Raw genomic sequence first — 27,008 nt, 5'->3', positions numbered from 1 at the left:
GGTTTCTTCGTTCTTTGTTCAGGGTGAAAGGGAAGACCTTAATCAGCTGTTACTCTTGTTTCTATTGCTTTGCTTTAAGAAAGTCAATGCTCTAAATAGATTTTGACAATTAGGCTTAATTATAAGAAGATCCATTTTAAAATATTCTTGAAGTCCTAGATTTGCCAGAAATATCACCATCTGCATTCAGCTCAGTGCTACAAATTTGAAGCTCCAACATACCTTTAGAAATTGCTGTTGTTATCATTTCATGGTGTACAAATAAGAAATGAAACTAAGTTCATTTATGGTAACAATTTATCGGGGGATGTTTTGGTAGTAGATTTGGATGAAAAACATTGCAATTTTGGAATGGGAATGCATGTGTATAAATATATGAATGCATTAATTTCACTGCTAAATGTTTGCAGGCCACTTTTACACTCTTCAGTCAGAGACAGAAACAACAATGACATTGTCAATGATGAAATTACTGATTTAAGAAAAGATCCCCTCTTAACGAATTAGTCACGTCAGGAGTAGACAAGACATTGGGTCTACTTTGCAAAATTGTTCAGCAGTTTTGCAACAACCAACAAATGTTATGTTTCCAGAAAGCTTCCCTCCTCCGCCTCCTAAAAATCACTTTCTCATGGAACCAGAAAGTGCAGGATTGTTCCCTGAATCCACAGGAGCGATAATCAACACCCTCCTTCTCCCTTTACAAACAACTCTCAGAACTTAACTGAGGTCACTACCACCAAGGTAGATGTTCCAAAATATGTTCCTCCCTTGGGGCAAGCTGCCTGTGCATGAAGCTTAATGAGTTACAGATTAGGCCTGAAGAACAATTTCTCCCTAGCTTTACATCTCCTGTTTTTCCCTTTGGATGGGGGTTGGGAATGAAAACAGAGAGCAAGAGAGAAAGTGTTGTCTCTGAAATGCCAAATCCAGGATCAACAATCAGCTTCCATTGGTTTTTAATTCATCATCTCCATTCCAGTCATGATGTGCAAATACTGTATACTAGTTATAGCTACTTTAATAGACAACTCAGGTTTGGGGCATTCTGCTAATGATCCAAATTAAAAGTGAGTTAAGAAAACTCTTCCTCTACACCAATTTTTGCAGAGTAATAACAAAAATAAAGCATTTTGCATTTCATTGCTGAACTTAATTTAATGAAGTAGAAGTGAAAATTGTGGCCTGATGAAAACAGCTGGTATAACCTTCATTTGTGCTCTCAACCAATAAGGATCTATTCAAGTGCACTGAAGCAGGAGGAACATGCATTGTTGAAAAAGCTAGCAAAATATGATACAATTTCTTGTTATCACACTGAGTGGTGCATCAAGTTCAATTGTAATATTGTAATGAAAGAAAGAAACTCATTTCAAATAAAACCAAAAATAGGAAGCATGTTTACACCATTAATCCAGAGTAGGATGTTAATATTGAAGCTTTCAGAATACCTAAAATTTTATATTTTGTTTGCAATAAAGTAAACTCAAATATCAAATCTCAATATTGCTTTTAATTCTATGTATGATATTTAATTTCTCAGATAAAAGTGATTAGAATTTTGCAAACTATCAAAGGTGTTCTCAACCAGTTGAGAAATTAAATTTGCTCTATTACACACAAATGGTGCAAGTATTAAAGAATGTGTCACGTACAATTACAGCCACATATTAAATTATATGGGATTGGAAACTCAATGAAGTTGCGGAAGATTTCATCTCATGATGTTGCCATTATGAAGCGAGACTGCAGCTAACTTCACTGTAGTGTCACTGCAGTGTCTTAAAACAGAACCAGCATACTAATAAGATGAATGAAACAGGACAAATGCATGTTGTCTTTGCATTTCAACAACCATGCTGACGAGGGCTTCCATGAACATTTGAAACTAATGAGAAATAAATATCATGATAATTCTGATTCACCATTTGATATGAGTTTTGAGAAGCCCCCATTAATTTTCTTGCTCATTGCTCACTGCAAACTTCAGGAGATTAACCATCAACTTCTGCAGACTTCATGACAATCCGGGAGGGTTCAAAACCTCTTGTAAGGTCCAACAACGTACTAAACAAATCAGATTCAATTTTCAAACTGTTCATTAGAGATAAGGTTATTGTAATCTAGATAAATATGGTCGACATAACAATGATTCAATCCTATTGAAAGATTTTTTAAAAACTGTCTGCTCATTTTTTGAAATTAGATATTTTAAATTGAAATGTAAGTGTGTTGATCAAGCACTTTCAATTCCAAAATTCTGGACTGTCAAATTAATATTCAATAAAGATTGCACACAGCCAACTCAACTGAAAACAGGGAAAGCTCAAATTCAGAAAAAAAACAAAGCATTTCAGGTTGCAGTATGCACACCAAAATGTTCCATAATTCCATCCATCTTCCCATAAATCTGATCTAGTACATGATGAGAGTTCCACACCTGAAATTCTGCAAGAAGGAACTAAGTCCTTGTGAGAGAAATACATCGCTAGAAAATACAGCAAACAAAATATGCTGTTATTACACAGTACTGAAATGGACTAATACAGAATGTTGAGGTATAGGTCTTATGCTCCCTCTTGTGCTCCTGGTAGGAACATGACATTACAGTTTTATAACTCCTGTGATGATGTTCTGGTTTGAAAAGCATCACCAATCATATCACAATTTTTCAACGTGAAAGAAGCTTTGTCACAGAATACACCACCAATTAATCCACTAATCAGTTTGGTTTCAGTAACATCACTGATTCAAAAACAATATTTTTAAAAATCAGCTTTGCGCTCCCCTAAGGAGGTTTGTTATTATATTGCTAAAAATGCTTAGAAATCTAATCTGCAGTGAACAATTTTTGTAAGTTTGATAAAGCAAGTTAGATCCAAATAAGTAAAATATTTATAGAGATATGACCCTCCATAAACTGAAAACAGAATAGCCGTTACTCCAGAAGACATCAAGGAACTATGTTGAGAAGATAGGTTTTGCTTCTGGAGAAATCCAAAATAAATAAATTATAAATTAAGGTGGCATGTGTTTACCAGATGTAATAAAACTTGCACATTGTTCTTTACAACTCTAACAAAGAAACTGATTTATTAAAAGAATAGTTGTTTGTAATTACGTGATTTTCCAGATGAATCTGAGCACAGATCAGCTTTGTTTTGACAAATAAGACATCAAATATATCAACACGAAAGACAAATGACATGTATAAGAGTCTAGAATCCAAACCAAGTGAGTATTGCTGATTAAGAACACAGTAACATATAACCTGCAAACATTATTGGACTCTCTGCAGTACTATGGACATATATTAATATGCAAAATACTGAAATAGCTGTTACTGCTTATTTTAAGTTTCTGAGTAATAGCACTAGGAGAATTTGGATAGAAAAGTTGCATAAGGAGTTTTTCAAACAGTGGTGAGAAACACAATACCCATGATTTGTCACCTCTTCATCCACGAGAACACAAAAATGCAACTGTTTCCTTCAGGAGAAAATATTCATTTATATGTTGTTGCTAACTTACTGTAATTCAATTTTTTATGTCAATATCCATAATTTAGCAAGAATTCAAAGGGTATGTTACTCCAGGAATGAATTATCAAAAGTTTTCATCTTGAGCATTGAAAGAGCAATGAATGACTGTGCTGTCAGACCAGCAAAAATGCTTGTCAAGGAGGAAATAATCCTCTATTGCCCACAAAGAATCTGGTGCAGCTGTGACAAGTCTGAATGCAAAATCATCAATTTAGTTTTGGGAAAAAGCAGACACTAAAGTAAATTAGTGGGCAGGAGGTAATATTTTATAAATGTGTACTGTGCACATCCATCACAGCTCTAAGGGGACCACACAATGATCTAGATGTTAGATTATTTTTATCTTCCTATCACCACATGTCATGTACCCAAGAGGAACTGGTGAGCTCTTACACATTGCACACAGTTCTATTCACTCTTTGATATAAGGTGGCCTCAACAAGCTTGCAGGGATTTGGTTGCATTGCTAAACATAAAATACACAAGATCTTTATGGAGTGACATCTTTGGGGAATGCTGATGCACCACCTACTGGCACTATGGCATATATGCAGCACACGTAGTTGACCTCAGATTACTTCAATCATATACTCATTGATGTGCTTCTTAGAACACAACATCTGTAAATATAGGCATACACTAAGTCTCTACTGTCAGCTGTTATCCTCAAATTTTCATTCTTTCTACATATACATTAGTAGGCAAGGCATTTAGTGTATGCAGTATAAGACCATAAGGCACAGGAGCAGAAATTAGGCCATTCGGCCCATCGGGTCTGCACTAGCATTCCATCACGGCTGATATACTTCTGAACCCTATTCTCCCACGTTCTCCCCACAATCCTTGATCCCCTATCCATCTCTGTCATAAACAGAATCAATGACCTGGCTTCCACAGCTTTCCATAGATTCACCACTCTGGATGAAGAAGTTTGTCCTTATCTCCATTATAAAGGGTCTTCACTTTATTCTAAGGCTGTACCTCTAAGGGTCCTGGTCTCTCCTACCAATAGAAATGTTTTCCCAATGTCTACTCTGTCCAGGCCATTCAGTATTCTCTAAGTTTCACTTAGATCCTTCCTCATCCTTTTAAATTCTGAAGAGTATAGACCTAGAGTCCTCAAATGTTCCTCATGCATTAAGCCTTTCACTCCTGAAATGTGAATACTGGATACAAATGTGATTTGCAATAAGCGTAAGTTGCCAAAAAAAGTCTTATTTACTAAAGTGAGAAACACCGATAAAACCATTCATGCTCAGCAACTAGGAATGTTGAGATCAGACCTTTCTCATTCGACACCTAAATATAAATATTTTCAATAATATTTAATAAGAGATGCATTTTTACAGTAATTTTCCACTCTGGGATGAAAGCTCTGAATGATAAAAGCAGTACTTACTGTCATCTTCAACTCTCTGTTCCATTTACTAGCTGTTTCCACACTTGGTCCCCCATGCAGTACATCAAGTCTATTACTTAATGTTTACTCAACTTTTATAGTCCTTTTTCTTAAAAATCAAAGCGTTAATAGAAGAGTGTAAAGTAGGAATCCTATTTATGTTAAAAACTGTGAACATCTATAATGCATACCAGTCGTTGACTGATCACAATGCTTGATGTCTAGTGAGGGAAGGCCATATACAAGATACTACGTCCAGGGGAAAACAATGATACTCTTTGAGTTAACAAAGCGTGTAGCTGGATGAGCAGTGCAGGCCAAGCAGCATCTCAGGAGCACAAAAGCTGACGTTTCGGGCCTGGACCCTTCATCAGAAAAGGGGGATGGGGAGAGGGTTCTGAAATAAATAGGGAGAGAGGGGGAGGCGGACCGAAGATGATAGAGGAGAGTATAGGTGGGGAGGCGATAGGTCAGTCCAGGGAGGACAGACAGGTCAAGGAGGCGGGATGAAGTTGGTAGGTGGGAAACGGAGGTGCAGCTTGAGGGGGAGGAGGGGATGGGTGAGACGAAGAACAGGTTAGGGAGGCAGGGACGAGCTGGGCTGGTTTGGTGATGCAGTGGGGGGAGGAGACGAGCTGGGCTGGTTTTGGGATGCAGTGGGGGAGGGGGAAATTTTGAATCTTGTGACGTCCACATTGATACCATTGGGCTGCAGGGATCCCAAGTGGAATATGAGTGCCTCACCTATAGCGAGGTGAGGAACAGGGAGCGGGCGCAGCTGAACACGTGGCTACGCAGCTGGGGTAGGAGGGAGGGCTTCAGATATGTTGATAATTGGGATGCCTTCTGGGGAAGGTGGGACCTGTACAAGAAGGACGGGTTGCATCTGAACTGGAAGGGGACCAATGTCCTGGGTGGAAGGTTTGCTCGAGTAGTTCGAGAGGGTTTAAACTAGTATGGCAGGGGGGTGGGAACCTGAGCTGTATACCAGAGGTGAGCGTTGATGCAGGTGAGGCAGTAGCAAGAGGTAGACCAGCTAATGGGAAGGATTTTCCTGGGAAGGAACCAAGGGATCGGTTAAAGTGTGTTTGCTTTAATGCAAGGAGTATCAGGAATAAAAGTGATGAACTTAGAGCATGGATCAGTACCTGGTGCTATGATGTTGTGGCCATAACAGAGACATGGGTTTCTCATGGGCAGGAATGGTTGCTGGATCTTCCAGGGTTTAGAACATTTAAAAAGAATAGGGAGGGGGGAAAAAGAGGAGGGGGTGTAGCACTACTAATCAGAGAGGGTATCACAGCTACAGAAGCTTCCTTTGTCGAGGAAGATCTGCCTACTGAGTCAGTATGGGTGGAAATTAGGAACAGCAAGGGAGTAGTCACCTCGTTAGGGGTTTACTACAGGCCCCCCAATAGCAGCAGGGAGATTGAAGAAAGCATAGGTCGACAGATTTTGGAAAAGTGTGCACGCAGTAGGGTTGTTGTAATGGGTGACTTTAACTTACCTAATATTGATTGGAACCTCCTTCGAGCAGAAGATTTGAATGGAGCTGTTTTTGTAAGGTGTGTTCAGGAGGGTTTCCTAACGCAGTACGTTGACAGGCCGACGAGGGGAGAGGCCATTCTAGACTTGGTGCTCGGAAACGAGCCGGGGCAGGTATCAGATCTTGTGGTGGGAGAGCATTTTGGTGATAGTGACCATAACTGCCTCACATTCTACATAGCTATGGAGAAGGAGAGGATTAGGCAAAATGGGAGGATATTTAATTGGGGAAGAGGAAACTATGATGCGATTAGACATGAGTTAGGAAGCATGGACTGGGAGCAGTTGTTCCATGGTAAGGGAACTATAGACATGTGGAGACGGTTTAAGGAACAGTTGTTGGGAGTGATGAGTAAATATGTCCCTCTGAGACAGGCAAGAAGGGGTAAGATTAAGGAACCTTGGATGACGAGAGCGGTGGAGCTTCTAGTGAAAAGGAAGAAGGTAGCTTACATAAGGTGGAGGAAGCTAGGGTCAAGTTCAGCTAGACAGGATTACATGCAGGCAAGGAAGGAGCTCAAAAATGGTCTGAGGAGAGCCAGGAGGGGGCACGAGAAAGGCTTGGCAGAAGGAATCCGGGAAAACACAAAGGCATTTTACACTTATGTGAGGAATAAGAGAATGATCAAAGAAAGAGTAGGGCCGATCAGGGATAGCATAGGGAACTTGTGTGTGGAGCCTGAGGAGGTAGGGGAAGCCCTAAATGAGTTTTTTGCTTCTGTCTTTACGGAAGAAACGAACTTTGTAGTGAATGAAACCTTTGAAGAGCAGGTGTGCATGCTGGAATAGATAGAGATAGACGAAGCTGATGTGCTGAAAATTTTGTCAAACATCAAGATTGACAAGTCGCCAGGCCTGGATCAGATTTGTCCTCGGCTGCTTTGGGAAGCGAGAAATGCAATTGCTTCGCCACTTGCGAAGATCTTTGCATCCTCGCTCTCCACTGGAGTCGTACCTGAGGACTGGAGAGAGGCAAATGTAATTCCTCTCTTCAAGAAAGGAAATAGGGAAATCCCCGGCAATTATAGACCAGTAAGTCTCACGTCTGTCGTCTGCAAGGTGTTAGAAAGGATTCTGAGGGATAAGATTTATGACCATCTGGAAGAGCATGGCTTGATCAAATACGGTCAACACGGCTTTGTGAGGGGTAGGTCATGCCTTACAAACCTTATCGAGTTTTTTGAGGATGTGACTAGAAAAGTTGATGAGGGTCGAGCTGTGGATGTGGTGTATATGGACTTCAGTAAGGCATTTGATAAGGTTCCCCATGGTAGGCTCATCCAGAAGGTCAGGAGGAATGGGATACAGGGGAACTTAGCTGTCTGGATACAGAATTGGCTGGCCAACAGAAGACAGCGAGCGGTAGTAGAAGGAAAATATTCTGCCTGGAAGTCAGTGGTGAGTGGAGTTCCACAGGGCTCTGTCCTTGGGCCTCTACTGTTTGTAATTTTTATTAATGACTTGGACGAGGGGATTGAAGGATGGGTCAGCAAGTTTGCAGACGACACAAAGGTCGGAGGTGTCGTTGACAGTGTAGAGGGCTGTTGTAGGCTGCAGCGGGACATTGACAGGATGCAGAGATGGGCTGAGAGGTGGCAGATGGAGTTCAACCTGGATAAATGCGAGGTGATGCATTTTGGAAGGTCGAATTTGAAAGCTGAGTACAGGATTAAGGATAGGATTCTTGGCAGCGTGGAGGAACAGAGGGATCTTGGTGTGCAGATACATAGATCCCTTAAAATGGCCACCCAAGTGGACAGGGTTGTTAAGAAAGCATATGGTGTTTTGGCTTTCATGAACAGGGGGATTGAGTTTAAGAGTCGTGAGATCTTGTTGCAGCTCTATAAAACTTTGGTTAGACCGCACTTGGAATACTGCGTCCAGTTCTGGGCGCCCTATTATAGGAAAGATGTGGATGCTTTGGAGAGGGTTCAGAGGAGGTTTACCAGGATGCTGCCTGGACTGGAGGGCTTGGTTGACTGAGCTCGGTCTCTTTTCATTGGAGAAAAGGAGGAGGAGAGGGGACCTAATTGAGGTATACAAGATAATGAGAGGCATAGATAGAGTTGATAGCCAGAGACTATTTCCCAGGGCAGAAATGCCTAGCACGAGGGGTCATAGTTTTAAGCTGGTTGGTGGAAAGTATAGAGGGGATGTCAGAGGCAGGTTCTTTACGCAGAGAGTTGTGAGAGCATGGAATGCGTTGCCAGCAGCAGTTGTGGAAGCAAGGTCATTGGGGTCATTTAAGAGACTGCTGGACATGTATATGGTCACAGAAATTTGAGGGTGCATACATGAGGATCAATGGTCGGCACAACATTGTGGGCTGAAGGGCCTGTTCTGTGCTGTACTGTTCTATGTTCTAGGTTCTATCCCACTCTCTGATGAAGGGTCTAGGCCCGAAACGTCAGCTTTTGTGCTCCTGAGATACTGCTTGGCCTGCTGTGTTCATCCAGCTACACACTTTGTTATCTTGGATTCTCCAGCATCTGCAGTTCCCATTATCTCTGATACTCAGTGTTGCTTCGTGTACCATAAAGTTCACACTCACTAATGGGATAATGCAGTGGACAATAATGACATGTCTGAAATATCCTAATAAATGAATACAACTGGTAGATGAAATAAAATTATTCAGTTTCTAATGGGCTAAATTAAAGAAGTGAGTAGAAATAAAGCCAAAACACAAATTTCTGACTGGTGAATGGCACAGCCTCAGAGTGAAGGGACGGCATTTTAGAGCTGAGATGAGGAGGAATTTCTTCAGCCGCAGGGTGATGCATCAGTGGAACCCATGGCCTCTATAGACTTCTGTGGGCAAAGTTATTCAATACATTTAATCAGAAATAGATAGGTCTGGATTGGTAAGGAGATCATGGGGTACAGGGAGAAAGTAAGAGAATGGAGTTGAGAAACATTTTAGCCATAATCAAATGGCGGAGCTGACACGATAGGCCAAATGGCCCAATTCTGCTCCTCTGCCTTATGGTCAAAGAAATAAGCAGATCTGTACAGTCAGATTTTCAATCACTCAAATTTCATCCACTGAACGGTTATAAATTGGGCCGGTGACATCATCTATTATCTAACAATAGAAAGAACTACAAAAGCTGTAAATCAGAAACAAAAACAGAAATTGCTGGAAAAATTGAGCAGGTCTGGCAGCATCTGTGGAAAGAAATCAGAGTAAACATTTTGGGTCGAGTGACCCTTCCTCAGAACAGTTCTTAGCAATTTCTGTTTTTGTTATCAACTATCATCTGTTGGAAGCATTCTACAAATATTTTTTCCCTTTGTGAAGCAAACTGCTCAGGCTTGGCATAATCAGTACCAAAACCAAATCTTTTTACTGGCACGCCATAAATATTTGCATTGCGTATTTTAGAGTCAAGGAACATGTAGCTATAGGCACTGAAACACTGAAGCTAAGCAATATACTAGCTATGCAAGTAGCCTCACTATTGAGGAATCATAAGCAATGATTTAACCAGTAGCATTATTTGTATTTGCCAACACTGTTCTTCCCTTCCATGATACTGCTATCAAAATTCTGGTTACTCTCACTTACCTAATCCAGTAATCTCATATTGCTTCACTTTTCTTCTAAGTTGTATTGGTCCTTTTGTCCAGTGTTCATCTCTATTTGTTTCATTTAATGCTTTGCTCAAATCTTCTACATCTGTTTTTCTGTAATAAAGCTTGTAACCCTGGATCTGGACTTGATTAGATGGTGGCTGCCATGTGACCAGCAGAGAGTCTACTTTGGCCTTCACCTTCATTTCTGTTGGAGCAAAGGGAACTAGAACAAAGAAGAACAGGTCACTGTCATGATTACTTAAACTGATTATCTGATAATGTTCCAGCCTCTCTGAACAGGACATCATCCAAAATCAAGTTCAATTAACCCATCACCCAATGCTGACTGACCTACAATGATTCAGGTCAAACTACATATTAATTATAAAGTCTTGTTACTGTTTTCGATCCAATCAAAGGTCTCAGGCTATCCCATTTCTGTGATCTCCTCCAGCCTTTTCTACAGCCCCAAGATATTGGTAGTCCTCCAATTCTGGGCTTAAGCATTTCCAACTTAATTGTTTCAGTTTTGGTGGCCATGCCTTCAGCTGTCAAGGACCCAGTCTCTGTAACTCCTTCCCTAAATCTGGCTGTTATGTATCACTACTGTAAAATACTAATTAAAACCTGATGCTGTGACCAAGTTTTTGATTTTCAGCGCTAGTATAATGTTGCTTGGTGCAAACTTTTGTTGGACAACACTTTTCAAGTGTTTTAGAGTATTTTACCATGTTAATAGGGCTGTACAAGTGCAAGTTGTTGCTGTCATAAGGGATATATATGACTTTATTCTGAAACTTCTAATGAGCAATTATGATGAAAGGTATCTGATTTACATATACTATCATGTTTAGACAGTTGTCGGGATGTTGGTCTCTTTTGTGAATGTTTAAAAATAACCAAGTCAATCAGTCTTTCCGAACCATGAATCAATTCATTGTTGCCAGACAACAGAGAACCCCGGACTGTTAATAGGAAATGGTTTGTATTATGTTGAGTTTACGATCGGGATTGCGAACATCAAGGGCCATTATTTTTCATAATCAAGGATTAATTTTTGACTTAGGAAACCTATACATTTAACCTTGCGTAACATACTGATCAGGAATGATTAATTGGAAACCCACAGATTATTAAAAGACTGAGAAAGTATAAGCTTTCAATCTTGAGATTATTCATGAGAGATGACATCACAGTTGACAGCAAACTATTGAGAAGAATCAGTTGAGTTGAAGATTTGAGGTAGAGGGCCACTTTCTTTGGATGTGAAATTATAAAATGATTGCATTGGGAAACAGATTAGATTATTTTTATTCATTCATGAGATATGCGCCTGCATTTGTTATGCATCCCTAGCTGCCGTAGAAAAGGTGGTGGTGAGCTGCTTTCTTGAACTGCTGAAGTCTGTTTCTTAAGATCTTTCAAACTGTGCTCTTTATTAAAATAGCTTGGTTTGTTTATTTTGTATAGCAAACTTCTGTTCTATTGTCAAAAGGAAATATGCAACATTGTATGCTTCCGTTTCAGTAAATGATCACTATGTTCAAATACAAAGGAAGATCTATCGCACCAGGTTTCATTCTGGGATATGACTTGTGCAGTAATAACATCAGCAGCTATCATAACAATATGATTCAAGAATGCGCCGATAGGTAGTGTGTGCCAATTTCTATTTAACAAGGTGCCACGTACAATGTACTTTAAACAGTAATGGATAGTATACTTATTCTGTGGTGGACAATAAAGAACAACTTTACACCAGTTATGCTGTGAGAAATAAACAATGGAAAATATAAACACACTGCTTTAAAAAAATTCACCTTTGAATCAATCTGCTAATCTAAAAAGAGATCATTCTTACCCATTATTAGCTTATTTCGTTCTGGGATTAGGTGCTGGGTCCATTCTGACGGTGCACCATATCCTACAGTGGTGCTTGCTGCAATCCGAACTTTGTACATTTTCTTTGATTGTACAATAGGAAGTATAACTTGTGTCTCATTTCCATCAACTTCGATTGAATAAATTTGATCTGTTACACAAACAGAGGTAAATTCTATTAATAAAAATAGAAAGTCTGACTTTGCAACTTAGGTTTGAGGGTTCTACAAACTAGAATTCTTCACATTCCCGTACATATATTGCATATGTATATTTCCACGAATAAGAACTGAACTAAGAAAATAAATTAATTTGCACCACAAATTAAGCATTCTGTTCCTTAAGGGTTAAACATCAGGCCTAGGAGTTTGGATCATGTTTACATGGAAAACTGAATATTCCATGTAATTTTTTTTCTCATTCATCCTTGTTCACCCAAACACGTTCATCATCTGATGTATATGGTAGCATTCCAGCAGGAAACTGCCAGACATTTCTGTTGAGAATAGGAAGGAATGCTGCAAATCAATGAGTTTCGATAAATGTTAACTTGGCATTTCCTCTCCTTGTGTTTTCTCACACCTTCAAGGGTTTTTTTTAAATTTGGTTTCGTCAGGTACTGTGGTCCTGGATGGGTTTCCCTCAGTGACTTGAATACTGATTTGAAGTCAATATCAGGGAGGCTGTGGAGTGCTCACATCACTGGATCAATAATGCAGAACTGTGTTCTGTATTAAAATAGTTTGGTTTGTTTATTTTGTGTAAAAACCTCGATCTATTGTCAATGTAAATCTGCAAACTTCTATGCTCTGGGCACATGAATTTGAATCCCACTATGTTAGTTGATGAAATTTGAATTCATTAAATGATACTGGAATAAAAAGCTGACCTAATGATAACTATGTAACCCCGATCAGTGTTGATCATCATAAAACCTGTCTGGTTCATTAATTAAAGAAAAGGTTTAGAAATCTTCCATCCTAACCTGATCTAGCCCACATGACTCCAGATCCATGACAATGCGGTTAATTCTTAACTGCTCTCTGGCAATTAGGGCTGGTAATAAACTTTGGCCCTACCATCAATGCCTTCATCTCCAAGAACAAATAATTTTTAAATATCAATTTCTTAAAAGTAGAGCCTTCAGCGTGTCCTTGTACCATTTACTTTGACCACCACAAAACACACTATAGTCTCAAGCTCCCCACAGAAGATTCATTTGGTAAGCAAGCATGAGGCATTCTGGCTCAAAGACGAGACCAATTCAGTTGTGTCTGTCTCAATGTAGTGTGGATGCTTGGCAAGCAGCCTCAGGTGAGCACCTCAGTGTCTGATATTTTGTAAAAACCGAAAGAACTGCAGATGCTGTAAATCAGAAACAAAACCATAAACTGCGAGAAAAGCTCAGCAGGTCTGACAGCAGCTGTGGCGAGAAATCAGAGGTCGCATTTCAGGTTCAGCGACCATTCCTCAGAACTGATGGTAGCTAGAGTGAATAAAATGAAAAGTGAATTGGTCTCGTCATTGCACCAGAATGCCTCATACTTGCTTAACAAATCCATGCTGACTCCCCCTGATTATTCAGTGTCTCTCCAGGTGCAGATATATTCTGTATGCCAGAATTCTTTCTGATAACCTCCCCACTGGATAGGTTAATCTGACTGGTCTGTAACTTCCTGGTTTCTCTCTTCCTCCCCATCTTGCAATGTAAAGACATTTATTGGGCAAAAATAAATGGTTGTCAGTAAATGTGAAGGAGCCAAACATCTTTGTGGTTGCTGCTCAACCACTAAATTGTCAGAAACACAATTTTTATCTCAATATGATCACTGTTTTTAGGATTTAGCATCTAGTACATCTACCACACAAGGTGAAGTTTAGAATCTTATCTGCTTCAGCTAACAATGACAGAAGTGTAGAATTCTAGCTCACACTGTAAAAGTAACCAAGTATGCAACTACATCTTGATGTAATGGAACGGACAACTTGGCAAGGCAATCCTGAACTAAACATCAAATAACTTATGATGTTAATACTGAAAAGTTATGCATTGGTTTATCAAAGTTCACATTCTGAAAAGATCACTAAAGTATCTACAATTCTAAAAGCTCTAAATACCCTGTTCCCTCTACAAGTTAACATTAAACATGGCTATCAGGTTCACTGTCCAACTCATCCTGTAAGGTAAAATGATACATAGATCATGTAAATTGTAAAACATCTTTTATGCCACATGCTTTAATTATTGTAATGAAGTTACATTAATGGAATATGTTTGCTCCTTTCTAGACGAGAATTTATTACAAATCCCTGTTTGCCTTTAAAAAGGTGGTGCTGAGGTGCTTTCTTGAACTGCTGCACTTCATTAGTGTAGGTAGATCCATATGGCTTTTGGGATTATGTTCCAATATTTTGACCCAGCATCAGCATTATAGTTCCAAGCCAGCACCATGTGACAGAAACTTGCAGGTGTTGGTACTCCCATGTGATCTGCTAGCCTTGACAGTGTAGTTGATACAGTTTGAGAGTTTAGAAGATGCAGTCAAAGGAGCTTTGTTAAATTGTTGTACTGCATCTTTTAGATGGTACACTGCTGCTACTGTGCTAGTGGTGCAGACAGCAAATGTTGAACATCCAACCAAGTAAGCTGTATTGCTTGTATGATGTCAAGTTTCTTGACTGTGTTGACTGTACTTATCAGGTCACTGAATTGTACCTTTTAGATTGTGCACAGGTTTTCAGGATTACTCACCACTGAATTCCTAGCTTCTCACTTGTTCTCTTAGCCACATTGTTTATATGGTTGGCCTAGTTCAGCTTTTAGTCGATGGTAACACCCAGGATATTACTAGTGGGAATTCAACAATAATGATAATGCTGCTATAAGTCAAAACCCGAGAGTCAGTTTCTCTCTTTTTAGTGATGGTCACTACTGTCACTTAGGTGGCATGACTGTTACTTCCCTAACGGGTTTCCTTGGCCATGTTTGACCTGATTTGATGGTACTTGGGATATTCTGTCCATTTATTGGGTAGAAGAAACACAGCACATCCTGCTTGGTGTTGTCACACGCTAGCTGGGAAACCATGTTACAGATCTATCAGTGTATCAACTGATGCGAAGAGGGGATCTACCTAAAACTTGCAGCATAATTCAAATATTAGCATTGAGATTCTCCAAGAAAGTTTCAATGCACTTCAACATAGTGGGCAGCATAGTCCAATGTTCAGATGACGCTCACAATTGTTCTTATCATGTTCTCAGTATTTTGCCTTAATCAGTGACAGTAATGTTGTAATCCCTAGAAGGGAATGCAGAATTAAACTAGCAACACAGAGCAGTCAAAACAAGATAATTAGTTTAGTAGCATAGAACTGAAGGGATAAGAAATGAAGCTAATTAAACAAAAAAAATCACTCTGGGATTGCATTGTTATCATGCACCCAAATTTATAATCTGTGGGCCTGAATTAACAACTTGAAAACACAAGTTCAAATCCTGCCATGGCAGCTGGGGAGTTTATAATCAATTAATCTGAAATTAAAAAATGGTATTCGTAATTGTAACAGTGAAAGCGCAGAACTGTAGTCAAAAACTCACCTCATTCCCTAACTGCTCTTTCAGCAAGGAAATCTGCCACTTTATTCAGACTAGCCTATACATGAATTCAAAACCATGCTGAACTTCGTTTTGCTGGCACATGCTGGCATTTAAGTAACAAGGATTATGTCACCAAATTCTACTGTAACATAGCTATGAGATGAACAGTCTTCATTTGTATGCATTACTGGGACAAGTTGTGAATTTTGGGATTTGTTGGCTTCTTTTAAGTGCCAAATACTATGGTATAGCATTAAGACATAAACTGAAGTTACGATTAGGAGAGTGGTCAGGTCACCAGATGTTTCAGGGCCTTCCACCCAAATCCAGAAGTCATGGTTAGCAGTTGGAAGGGATGTCAAGACTCTAAAGCTGATTGGCTAGATTGTTGTGGTGAAGCTACAAATGTTCTTCACACTGGTTAAGCATTTCAAATACTCGGTTAAAAGTTGTTAGTTGTGCTAACAAAGCTGCATATAGCTGGAATAGATGTTGCAAAATTAACTGCAAAAAGAATATACAAATAACGGTGCATCACTGAGGGACTGTCATTTGACAAAGTGATAGCATTTGTCACAAGATTCTTGCTGAGATGCAGCTGCTGGGACAGTGTTAGGAATGGTCACTTGTTAGAAAGTTAGCATTTGTTCTGGATACTGGCAGTTGACAGGTACTTGTCTCAGGTTTGGGCTCATCCTAAGAATCAAGTTAAGTAATTATCAGTTTGTGGAGTATGAAGAATTTAGCAATTGAGGTATGGTAATTAGTAAGTAATCGAAATAAACACCATGTTTTCAAACAGAATGTGTGTGACAGAATTCTGACAAGTCAATCAAGGAAGCACTACATACCTTCTTTCAACGTGCAGTAATCAACGCGATATTTTGTTATTTTACCATTGCTGAGCTCTGGAGAAAGAGGGAGCCAGGATGCCCGTATATTAGACAAGGTGGGAATCGATAAGGACAACTGAGGAGCAGTACTTGGGACTGTTGACAGATTCAAAGAAAATGTAATGACAATTAGAATATCAGGCATTATGGCATACATTCACAGAATATATTCAGACTAGGTAAACAATGAAACAGAGCTCAATGGCAACAATACTTCAAAGTCAAAGTCAAATACTACATAAGCAGTTTCCACATTCACTTCAGTATTGTTGAATACATCAAAGCGAGTCCACAGGGCAATGGTACTACCTCTCCAGGTACAGGCAAAGGAAACCTCAACACCCGAGAGATCATTTAACGGAAGTCCACAATACCCGCCAATGAACGGCAGTAAATAAGTAAATGTGTTAAATATGCCTTAAGGATATGGATATGGATAGTATGCTAAGTTTATTCATATGCCTTCAAATAGTCTATTAAATAGGCTTGGATTCCCTCTCAAAATCTGGGTGAGTCCTGAATTATCAGTAAATAAAGGCACACATATAATGGGCCAATACATCACCACTTCTCCTTTTATCTGCATGATTCTGTACTTACGTAATTATGCTGCAATTTAGTAATCTGTGGAAGTAGTCCTTATTTGAAGGGAGAGGGCTTCATATTCCAAGTAAGTGCCTTATTATAATTTGGATACAGGTAACCTTTATACACGCACCTTTTAACACCCTGACAGGATCACAACATTGGATATGATAAATGTTGATTATTTTAAGAAGAACAACATAAATACATTATCCATAGTCCTTACCATCTTCCATAGTTTGTACAATCACAGAACGAGACGTCCGACTGGCACCAAGTTGGGAGTAAGCAACAACATAAAAGGTATAATTAGTGTTTGGTTGCAAGTCTTTTACTTGAAGGTCTGTAGTGTCATTATTCACTGCAAACTGGTATTCAACATTGTTTGTACCTGCAGGAAAAAGACCATGTACCCAGGGATTACACTGATCAAGGAGGAACAGCAAATACTTTAACACAAACGAACTGAACTGCATTTGAATGACTCGAGGGTCAGTTTGTAATTTGATTTAGCATGAACCTGTGAAATTCATGAACCTTACAGTAAATTGTCAAATACACCGAACAGGAATAGGAAGGGATGTAGATGAAACATTTTATTTGTCAAAATGACATTTTTTTTGGCATATTTACCATGTCAATGATTGGCTCTATTTAAATATTACATGTGAACCTAACAATGTTTTAATTTTCCAAAAATGTCTTTTTTTTCCATTATTTCTTTTTACTTCTCCCAACATCCTCACATCCAAAAAAAAATCAACCAGTTGCTCTATTGTATTAAGTGACCACACATGATCAGGGCTTTTAAATCTGCACAAATACAGCCAATATCGTAACTGTTAGTTTTATCATTCCTATAGCACTATGTTCTCTGAATTCCATGACAGTTAAAGTAAACACAATTACCACTATTATAATTGATAGATATTGTGACATGAACAGCCCATTGCAGTAAGTACACTTCTATTCCATTGTTTAACGGGTATATTTTGCAGAATGTATGAACGCTTGTTATACAAAGCAATGTTTATTTGGACAAAACAATATATCTATTGAAGCAGGATAACAAAGTGTAGAGCTGGATGAACACAGCAGGCCAAGCAGCATCTCAGGAGCACAAAAGCTGACGTTTCGGGCCTAGACCCTTCATCCGTCAGCTTTTGTGGTCCTGAGATGCTGCTTGGCCTGCTGTGTTCATCCAGCTCTACACTTTGTTATCTTGGATTCTCCAGCATCTGCAGTTCCCATTATCACTATCTATTGAAGCACTTTGTTCTTCAAACATGGCTCTCTTTTCTTCTGCCATTCAAGAATATCCTGTTAGCATTACAAACTGGCACATGAAGCAATCTAACAGCACAGCCAACTAACAAAGAGCACCCTATGGCTGATAATCTACCTCAAGCTTAATGTAACCTTTAAAATGCCCCAGAAGAACAATAATCTAAGAACTAGTTTGCAAGTTTCAGAAAAGTTAATTTTATAACTTGATTATTTTATACACAGATCAAACACAAAACACTTACCTACTGCCTTTTGATAGTGAAGGGAAAATCCAATAATCTGTTCACTGTTGTGTTCTGGGCGCTCCCAGGATACCAAGATTGAAGTACTTGATAAAGGTGTAGCAGACACACTTTTGGGAGCACTCGGCAAACCCTCTCGAATTGTCACAGAAAGTTTGGCCGTAGTGCATGCCATTCCAAGACTATTCTCTGCAATACACTGGTAGTAAGCAGCGTCCTCCAGCCCAATTTGATTAATCACTAAACTGCCACTGTTCTGGATCTTCACGCGTCCATTAGGCATAATGTCTTCTCCATTTTTCAGCCAGCGAATTCTAGGAGTGGGCTCACCATCAGATTTACAGGCAAATCTGGCAGTGCTTGCTCGAATGCGAGAGATTGTCTCTGGAAATTGCGTAATCATTGGTGGGGCTGAAAAAAATGAATGGAATTTCATAAACTTCTTCCAAACAATGGAGTTAGAAATGTTATTGTTCCATCCTAGGTTCACAAAGTAATCTTTCTTTCTAAAGTGTCCAATGTCAAAATGGCAGCACTAACTCAAATGTTCATTTGAACTTCTTCTTCAAGAACGCTTGAAGAAGATGGGGAACGTATGTGATTAAAAAATATGATTGTATTTTTCAGTAATACGTTTTAGAATTTTTAAAACATTAAAGTTTCAAAGTAGGCTTCACCTAACAGAATGGGAACTTATTAGAATGGGTTGTAAAATTAAACTTAAATAAAAGCTTTCTTTAGAACGTAATGAGTATAATTATGCACATCAACTCATGTATTCAACACTGGGCTAATATGGTTTTCATATTTCACACAACTTAAACTAAATTGTTCTTTACATAATAACATACAAATGCAAACACAAACAAACCCAGCACTTGTAACTTGGCAGCAGCAGTGACAAATTGTCGCGTCCGGGGTTTATTTGCACGGCAGACGTATACGCCAGAATGATATTGCTGTGCATGTGCAATCATAAGGTTTGCCCTTCCAATTATGATGACATCTGTAGCAACAGGTTTACCATCTACACAAAAAAATTGTAGAAGGTCAGTTACTAAGAACGCAGTTTGTTGGAATAAGCTATTGGAACGGACAACAACAAACAATCGCTAATTCCAAATATCTGACATCATGCAAGACTACATGAGGTATTAAAACCAGTCAGTGTATTTAAAGTTTTGATATTTTCAGCTGGAAAATATGACAAAAAGTATTAGATGGCTGAGAAAAGCTCTCTTCTCCCGGTTGGCAACTGACCGCGTGAAACAAATATTTTACCCCCACCATAACCACAAAAAGAAAAATTCATCTTTCATGATCATACTCAAATCACCACCTCATGTCATCAATAAGTTACATACTACTGAATAAAATCAAATTACTTTTGGATTGTACAACTGTTACTCAGGCAGTGAAAAATATTGCTGAAAATCACTGCAACATTCCAATAATTCTCCAATAAGCATCACATTATTTAATCTTCAGGACTTCACAATGGAAACATTTGAGAAGATAGCTGGCCAAGGAAATACAGAATTTCACAGACTTGACTGCAATTTCATGATAACCAAATGGTATCTGCCTCTACTTATATTCTTCATTCATACCAATTGTAAGAAGGCAATTATTTATTGGACATAACATTTGCATTTGCATCCATGTTTTGTGTGTAATTAAATAATACATAAAAATAGGGTACAGAGTTGTCTTGTTGCATTTATTCTAGTGAGCATCAATATTTCAAAACACATTTGTATTTAAGCATCATTCTTTACATGTCAGATGGTGTGTACCTTTTAACTGGCAGATTCTAAAAATATCACCTTTCAGCAAGCAATAAATTACTATTTTTCTGGGCACAATTTTTAGGAAGAAGTACACAGTTATCAGCAGCCATGCAATATCAGACATGATCTTACAAATCAGGAACTCTGCTGACAAGACTGTTTGTAGAGGCAGGTTAACTTTCAATGTCTTGACTTTTGACTGGCTGGACGAGGGTTGTGTATCTGGCCTTTGACCAAATAAACAAATTAATAAAATGTTTCTCCCTGGATGGGTGCACAGGGTAATATACTAGTGTTGAGATAATCAGTATTAAACAGTACATAATTTAAGCCACTGGAAGTCTCAAATGAGCAACATAAATCCCACAGTAAAGGCAAAAATTGAGAACTCTATTCCTGTAAATCACTAAACCTTTTCTGCACATTACATTAGTAACTGAAAAGATTATCTTCTCAATCTTGTTTTAGCTGCATATTATTCCAAGTGCCATTTTTATCATAGTAAAAGCTTTGCTACCATATTGTTTATTCCGTACTTGATTTGGAGCATAATCATAAATGTTTTCGGTTCCCTGAAAGCATGCTAACAATTGCAGGAACATCTTTTGAATGTCAGAATTTGAATGGTCAAGAATACCTAACGTGTTCAAAAAATCAGCATTGCAGAGAATAACCTGGAGTATGAACATTATGGATTAAGAGAGCTACACACAGCAGTTTATAGTTCTACTCGGAGTATAGCATGTAACACTAACAGACTATAGCTTCAGTAAGAATAAACAAAGCACTGCAGCTTAGTAAGAATAAACACAGCACCGCAGCAAGGTGATGTGTATCACAGCTTCTCAAAAAAAATTGAACATGCTGATATAAGGTCTGCAGAAATACCTATGCCAATCTTTGAATGAAGCTGTTCTCCATGTGCTGGAAGATTCAAATTAAGATTATAATGTTTTCTGTTAACAAATCACTCAACTCATCTCAACTTTGCTCAATGATGATAAAGTCACAGATGTGCCTTTTGTATATATTGTTCTTTGCCAACAAAGTGCTTCATAATCCGCTACCTATTTTCTCTTGTTTGCTGCCCCAAAATTTTTGAAGTAAATAATATAATTTTTAAAATAAAATGATTTTAAATAACCTGTTTGGACATGTTGGAACACACGTCAGTGCAGGTGGGACTTGAACCTGGGCCTTTTAGCCCCGAGGTAGTGATATCACCACAAAAAGACCCCTCTTAGAGACTTTATGCTGACTTTCTCTATCCCATTAAATAGATATTTTCAATCATCCCTATAACTTGTTCAGACATGTTATGACAAACCTTTGGAGCAGGTAGGACTTGAACTTATTGCCTTGTGGTAGGGACACTTCCATTGCCGCACAAAACCTCCAACCCATTAAGCATCACTTACTTAAAAGGACCCATCTATGCAATTAAAAAGTCTTACCTTATTTGTTAAAAACCAAAAGAACTGCAGATACTGTATATCAGGAACAAAGACAGAAGTTACTGGAAAAGTTCATCAGGTCTGGCAGCATCTGTGAAGAGAAATCCGGGTTAACGTTTCGGGTCTGGGGACTTTTCCTCAGTTCTGAAACGTTAACCCTAATTTTTCTTCACAGATGTTGCCAGATCTGCTGAGCTTTTCCAGCAACTTGTTTTTGTTCCTGATTTGTTTAAATTACATACATACAAATAGAGGATGATTGGTTGAGCATATTAAAGAAACTGCCATTTAAGGGCTTGTCAACTTGTCAATTTGTTATTTTTGTGTTTGCTTCAAAGAATATAATGAAACATTCACCCTTTAAGGACTTTCTAATTAATTACTTTGGTCATTTGTTTTTAGTTTGTTCCTTTAAGGTGATTTACTCAAAATTGTATAAAAAGAGATACTTTTTGAAATTTGTGAGATGAATAAATTAGGAGTTCTTCACTCATCATGCTTCGCTCTGAATTAATCAATTTTGATTTTAGATTGTTTTCTGATCTCCCACTTCCGTGAAATTTGGTTTCTGATCTCTTACTTTAAATGATGTTGGAAGTCAGTAGCACTCCATAACAAACAGATCTGTAGGTCATACCTACTGTGCAATCCGAATAGGTGCACTCTTTGAATAGGTGAGATTTTACAAAACCATTCTGATTTAGTCATGCCTCTCTATCCACGAATGTTCCGTTCCCGAGAATCCCCGTGAATGATGAAATAAGCAACTGCGAAGCGCGTTTAAAATAGATCTAAAATCATGGACACACAATTTCTTTCCTGCAGATGTTGATTTTTGTTGGTACTTAAATTTTAACACGATAGATAAATTCACAATTCGTGATTTCATGGAAACAGTGGACACAGTTTTTCTAGCAAATTCTGTAATTATTATAGTACATTGATCTGAATGAACGAGCACATCCGTCTAATATTTAGTAAACCTTGGGGTAGGAATAGAGAAGATAAAGAAAATTTTTAAGTAGAATGGGAATGATACTTAAAGGAAAATACTAACCTATGGAAACCAGAGGCGTTGAGAATATGAATGGTGTATGTACAGCTCAATGTCACAACCAGTTGTACTGCTCTAATCTTAAACATAACCGTCATGAAGTAAGGCCTCAACCAGCTTCACAAAGTAACTTTATTTCTGTTGTATTTTTAATTTCAACTCACCCTCACGAATCCAAGAAACAAATGGTGTTGGATCAGCATATGCCAAGCACTCCATAATGGCAGTTTGACCAGCAATAACAGTTACATTCTTTGGGTGGGCTATGATGACTACATCTGTAGGTATAGATTTAAATCCTAAAATAAAAAGATAGTTGGATTCATCAAAAAGACCAACAAAAGAATTCCAAATTATCTTTTAGGTAAAACAAATTAAGAACTTAATTAATTGATATAGTTACAATAATCTTACCTTTTTCAAATATCTGTAAAAAATGCATCCATTTCCTCCCCCAAAACCTCCATCAAAAGTTTTTATATTGTGCATCAGTGCATGCATCAACATTTTTAAACTTGCTCAGCATTCCTACAAGTGCTTGCATATTTTTAACTCCACTTGTGTTATCACTTATCACGTCTGTTCTACCAAACACCACTTGCAAATGCCTCAATTTGCCTTACAACATAAAAACCATGAATGCATTTTTAAAATTTATGCTCTGCATCTCTACAAGCATCAACTACATGAAATATTTCACAGGTACCACAAAACCTTTCCCCAAAGTCAATTATGCTGCTATTCCCATTGTTTGTTAAACTGGAAACTGCCATTTATCTGCTGTTAAACATTGGATCAGTATTAACATTTTGCATAAATATGGCTTTCTGAAGGCCGAAAGTTTAGCTCTTCAGAAAATCCGTTAGCTCTTACTGATTGTTCCTGCTATTCTCTGGAACCCAACACAACAGCAAAATAGAAGCAAAACACACCCAGATTGCCTCCTCCTTCCTCAGGAGAGAAAACAACAAAACTTTTTTTTCATTCTGCAAGGGGATGATCGGGTATTACTTCTGTGCAGCACAATTATTCCTTGAAGACTGCTTTCAGTTAAGCATCCACAACTTTAGAAGTGCGTATTCTCACATAAGCTATCAGCATTGTATACCTCACATCCATTGATCTACGTACACATATATATTTGATGTAAAGCTATTATAACATGACAAGTTCACTTTCCAAAGTAAATAAACTTCAACCTGATAAATGCAGTTTTCTATATAAAGATCATTGCAGATATAACAAAACTTTCAGTATGAATACAAATCAACAGATAGATAGGAAAAGATCTACTGGCCCATCCAGTTTGCCCATTACAACCAAGAAATTTGTGCAAGAATGGGGGTTAGGGGGGTTTGTTTGAACAGTGGATTAGCAAGCAAGGCTAGAAGGCTTAGGTAGGAAACAGTTTACAATGACATCAAGCATGGGAGCCCAGAATAGACAGTTCATGATAGGTTTAGTGGAAACAAAGCAGAAATAGCAGTGAGGCTCATAGAATCATACAGTATAGTAAAGGCCCTTCAACCTGAACCAGCAAAAACTACTCTAAATCTATGCTGGTTCCACATTCCAGCACTTGGCTCATAGCCTTAAATGTTATGACATTTCAAGTGCTATTCCAGTACTTTAATAAGGGTGTGAGGCTTCCTGCTTCAACTACCCTCCCAGGCAGTGCATTCTAGATTCCTACCACCTTCTGGATGAAAGGCTTTCTTGCATCCCCCTCAATATTATGCTCCCTTGTTATTGATCCTAAGAGGAACAGCTGCTTTCCATCCACCCTGTCCATGCCCCTCAATCAAGTCTCCTTTCAGTCTTCTCTGCTCCAAAGAAAACAACCTGAGCCTATCATGGCTAGATTGCTACATCCAAGGTAGCATCACATTCCTTTCTATAGTGCAGTGACCAGAATGGCACACAGTTCTCCAGTTTTCTATAGCTCCAATGTAACTTTCCTGCTCTTATATTTTATATAACCTATTTTTCTAATCAACCTATTCAGGGATGTTATTCCACACCTCTGGAGCAGGTGGGACTTGAACCCACGCCTCCGTGTCCAGGAGTAGGGAAATTATCAATCCGCCACAACAGGGCCACTCTGCTCTTATAATCCATGCCATGACTGATAAAGGCAAGTGTTCTGCATACCTTTTTAACTACCCTGGTAACCTGACCTGCCGACTTCAGGCATCCGTGGACAAGCAGCTCAAGGTCCCTCTGTTCTTCTGAGCTTCATTCATGGAGTACTAGCTTGTCTTGTTAATTCTTCCAAAGTGCATCACTCACACTTTTCAGGGTTAAATTCTATCTGCCACAGATCTGCTCATCTGGCCAGTCTATCTGCATTCTCCTGTAACCTAATACTTTACTCCCCACTGTCAACCACCCAGCCAATCTTCACGTCATTCACAGACTTACATATCATCCCCCCCAACAACATTTTCTTCTAAATCATTTGTCCAAACTTCTATATCCATTTCTACATTTTGAAATTTCTATACCATTTATGTACATTACAAACAATCATTGGATAAGATGAACTCAGAAGAGGCAAAAGGTGGATATAAGCAGCAAGTGCAATAGGTTTCAGCTGATGATTTGCTGTGGATAAATTAAGTACATCCTAGTACACTTTTATTAGAGGAAAGCAAGGCCCATTGGTGTTTCGTATGTTCCAGTCAGATTTGACAATCAACTGTTTAACAAGGTGTGCTCCATGAATATTTGTATCTGTATCTCTGGGATCTAATGAGTGAAAATAAACACTAACGGCTGAATTGTATGTTGTTTTTGTGAAATGAAAATTGCACAGGTTTTAGAAGGGATTTCCACAGTGAGGCCTAGTGTTACTTCACGCGGTACCAAATGCAACTCATTAACTACCCATTACATCCCTATGGTGCCCCTCACATCCAATTCCAGTCCCATTTTACACATGCTGTTCCCACACAAGTAACCACTCACTCGATATCCACCTAAAGACTGGAATTACTTGCAGCTTTAAAAGGTTGCTGTGCACTGGCATTTCTGAAGCTGCCCTGCTTAGTCAAGGAAATTTCCAGAAGATGTTAGAAAAGGGGAGGATGACACCCTGACTCTCCGACAGAGATGTGGAGGATCTGGTCGGGAAGGTGGTGTAAACAGGAGTCTTTACATGATGCTGGAGTCAGAAACAACAGTGTGGAACTGGAGGAACACAGCAGGCTAGGCAGCATCAGAGGAGCAGGAAAGCTGACCGTTCAGGTCAGGACCCAAGGACTGGCAGAGAAGATAGCATAGCCACACTATAACTGACATGTCCTAAGTCGCCGCATTGGTTAGTGCTGTCTCCACAGTCTGGATGATCAGCGGTGCAATTAGGAGGTCAGTAACCTCCTCTGTGTGACAGGTGATGTGCTAGACACTTCTCTCTAGAACCTCACATTCAATCTATTTCTGCTACTGAAGCCATCTCCTACCAAGGCTCACGTTCTAACACTCTATTACATGCAATATCTTTGCTTGCCTGCTCACACCTTGGCCAACCTCCCAAACTACTGTGTGTGCCCTTTTCACAGCCTATTCTCCTGCTCAGGACAGCTCACCCTCACCAAGCCCACTTGCATTAGCACTGACAGCTATGCCACCCACGTTCACCTCACTCAATTCTTCCCTTTCTCTCAATATAGAGGAAAATAGCTCACAGCAGGCCAGAACAAGCCTGCATGGGTAGAGGGCTGTTCGACACTCGCAAAGACAATCAGGATCACTCCTGCAATAAACATTTATGTTCCAGCAACCAAACACATTTCATTTCACTACAACTCTCAGTGATCCCGTTAGTGTCATTCATTGCGCACTACTTCTAACCACCACTATGGCACTTCTCTCTCTTGCATGTGCTGTCAGCATCTCTACCACAATCTCAATGAAATGGTCAGTTCCTCCAGAAGCCAATTCTTCACCCTCTGATGATGGTACTGAGATCTCAGCAGATCATTAGCCTTAGAAACTTTGTGATCACAACCTGGTAATGCCTAACAAATCTACAGATGCCTAACATAAAATTGGCCAGGCTGCTGGCACTCAGAGGACTGCCGGAGACCAAACACCTACTCAGCTCCAGGCAGGAAAGCACACACACAATTGCACTAGATTGCTCCAGCCAGTGGTCCTCA

At 39.0% G+C, this 27,008-nt stretch overlaps 1 protein-coding gene across 1 annotated transcript in view; it reads right to left on the bottom strand.

Annotated features, from left to right (window-relative positions):
* igdcc4 (immunoglobulin superfamily, DCC subclass, member 4) overlaps positions 1-27,008 on the bottom strand; it is a 126,724-nt gene that overhangs the window by 26,280 nt on the left and 73,436 nt on the right. Inside the window, exons 5-11 of the mRNA XM_048563125.2 lie at positions 23,013-23,147; positions 19,422-19,577; positions 18,551-18,961; positions 17,248-17,412; positions 16,395-16,532; positions 11,924-12,094; positions 10,055-10,285 (exon numbers count right to left, since the gene is read on the bottom strand). Coding sequence (XP_048419082.2) covers positions 10,055-10,285; positions 11,924-12,094; positions 16,395-16,532; positions 17,248-17,412; positions 18,551-18,961; positions 19,422-19,577; positions 23,013-23,147 — 1,407 coding nt within the window. The remainder of the gene's footprint in view (positions 1-10,054; positions 10,286-11,923; positions 12,095-16,394; positions 16,533-17,247; positions 17,413-18,550; positions 18,962-19,421; positions 19,578-23,012; positions 23,148-27,008) is intronic.

This window comes from Stegostoma tigrinum, chromosome 33 (genome assembly GCF_030684315.1).
Source record: "Stegostoma tigrinum isolate sSteTig4 chromosome 33, sSteTig4.hap1, whole genome shotgun sequence".
Classification (NCBI taxonomy): Eukaryota; Metazoa; Chordata; class Chondrichthyes; order Orectolobiformes; family Stegostomatidae; genus Stegostoma; species Stegostoma tigrinum.
Note: the sequence above shows the minus strand (reverse complement) of the source record. Positions and strands in the feature narration are given on the sequence as shown.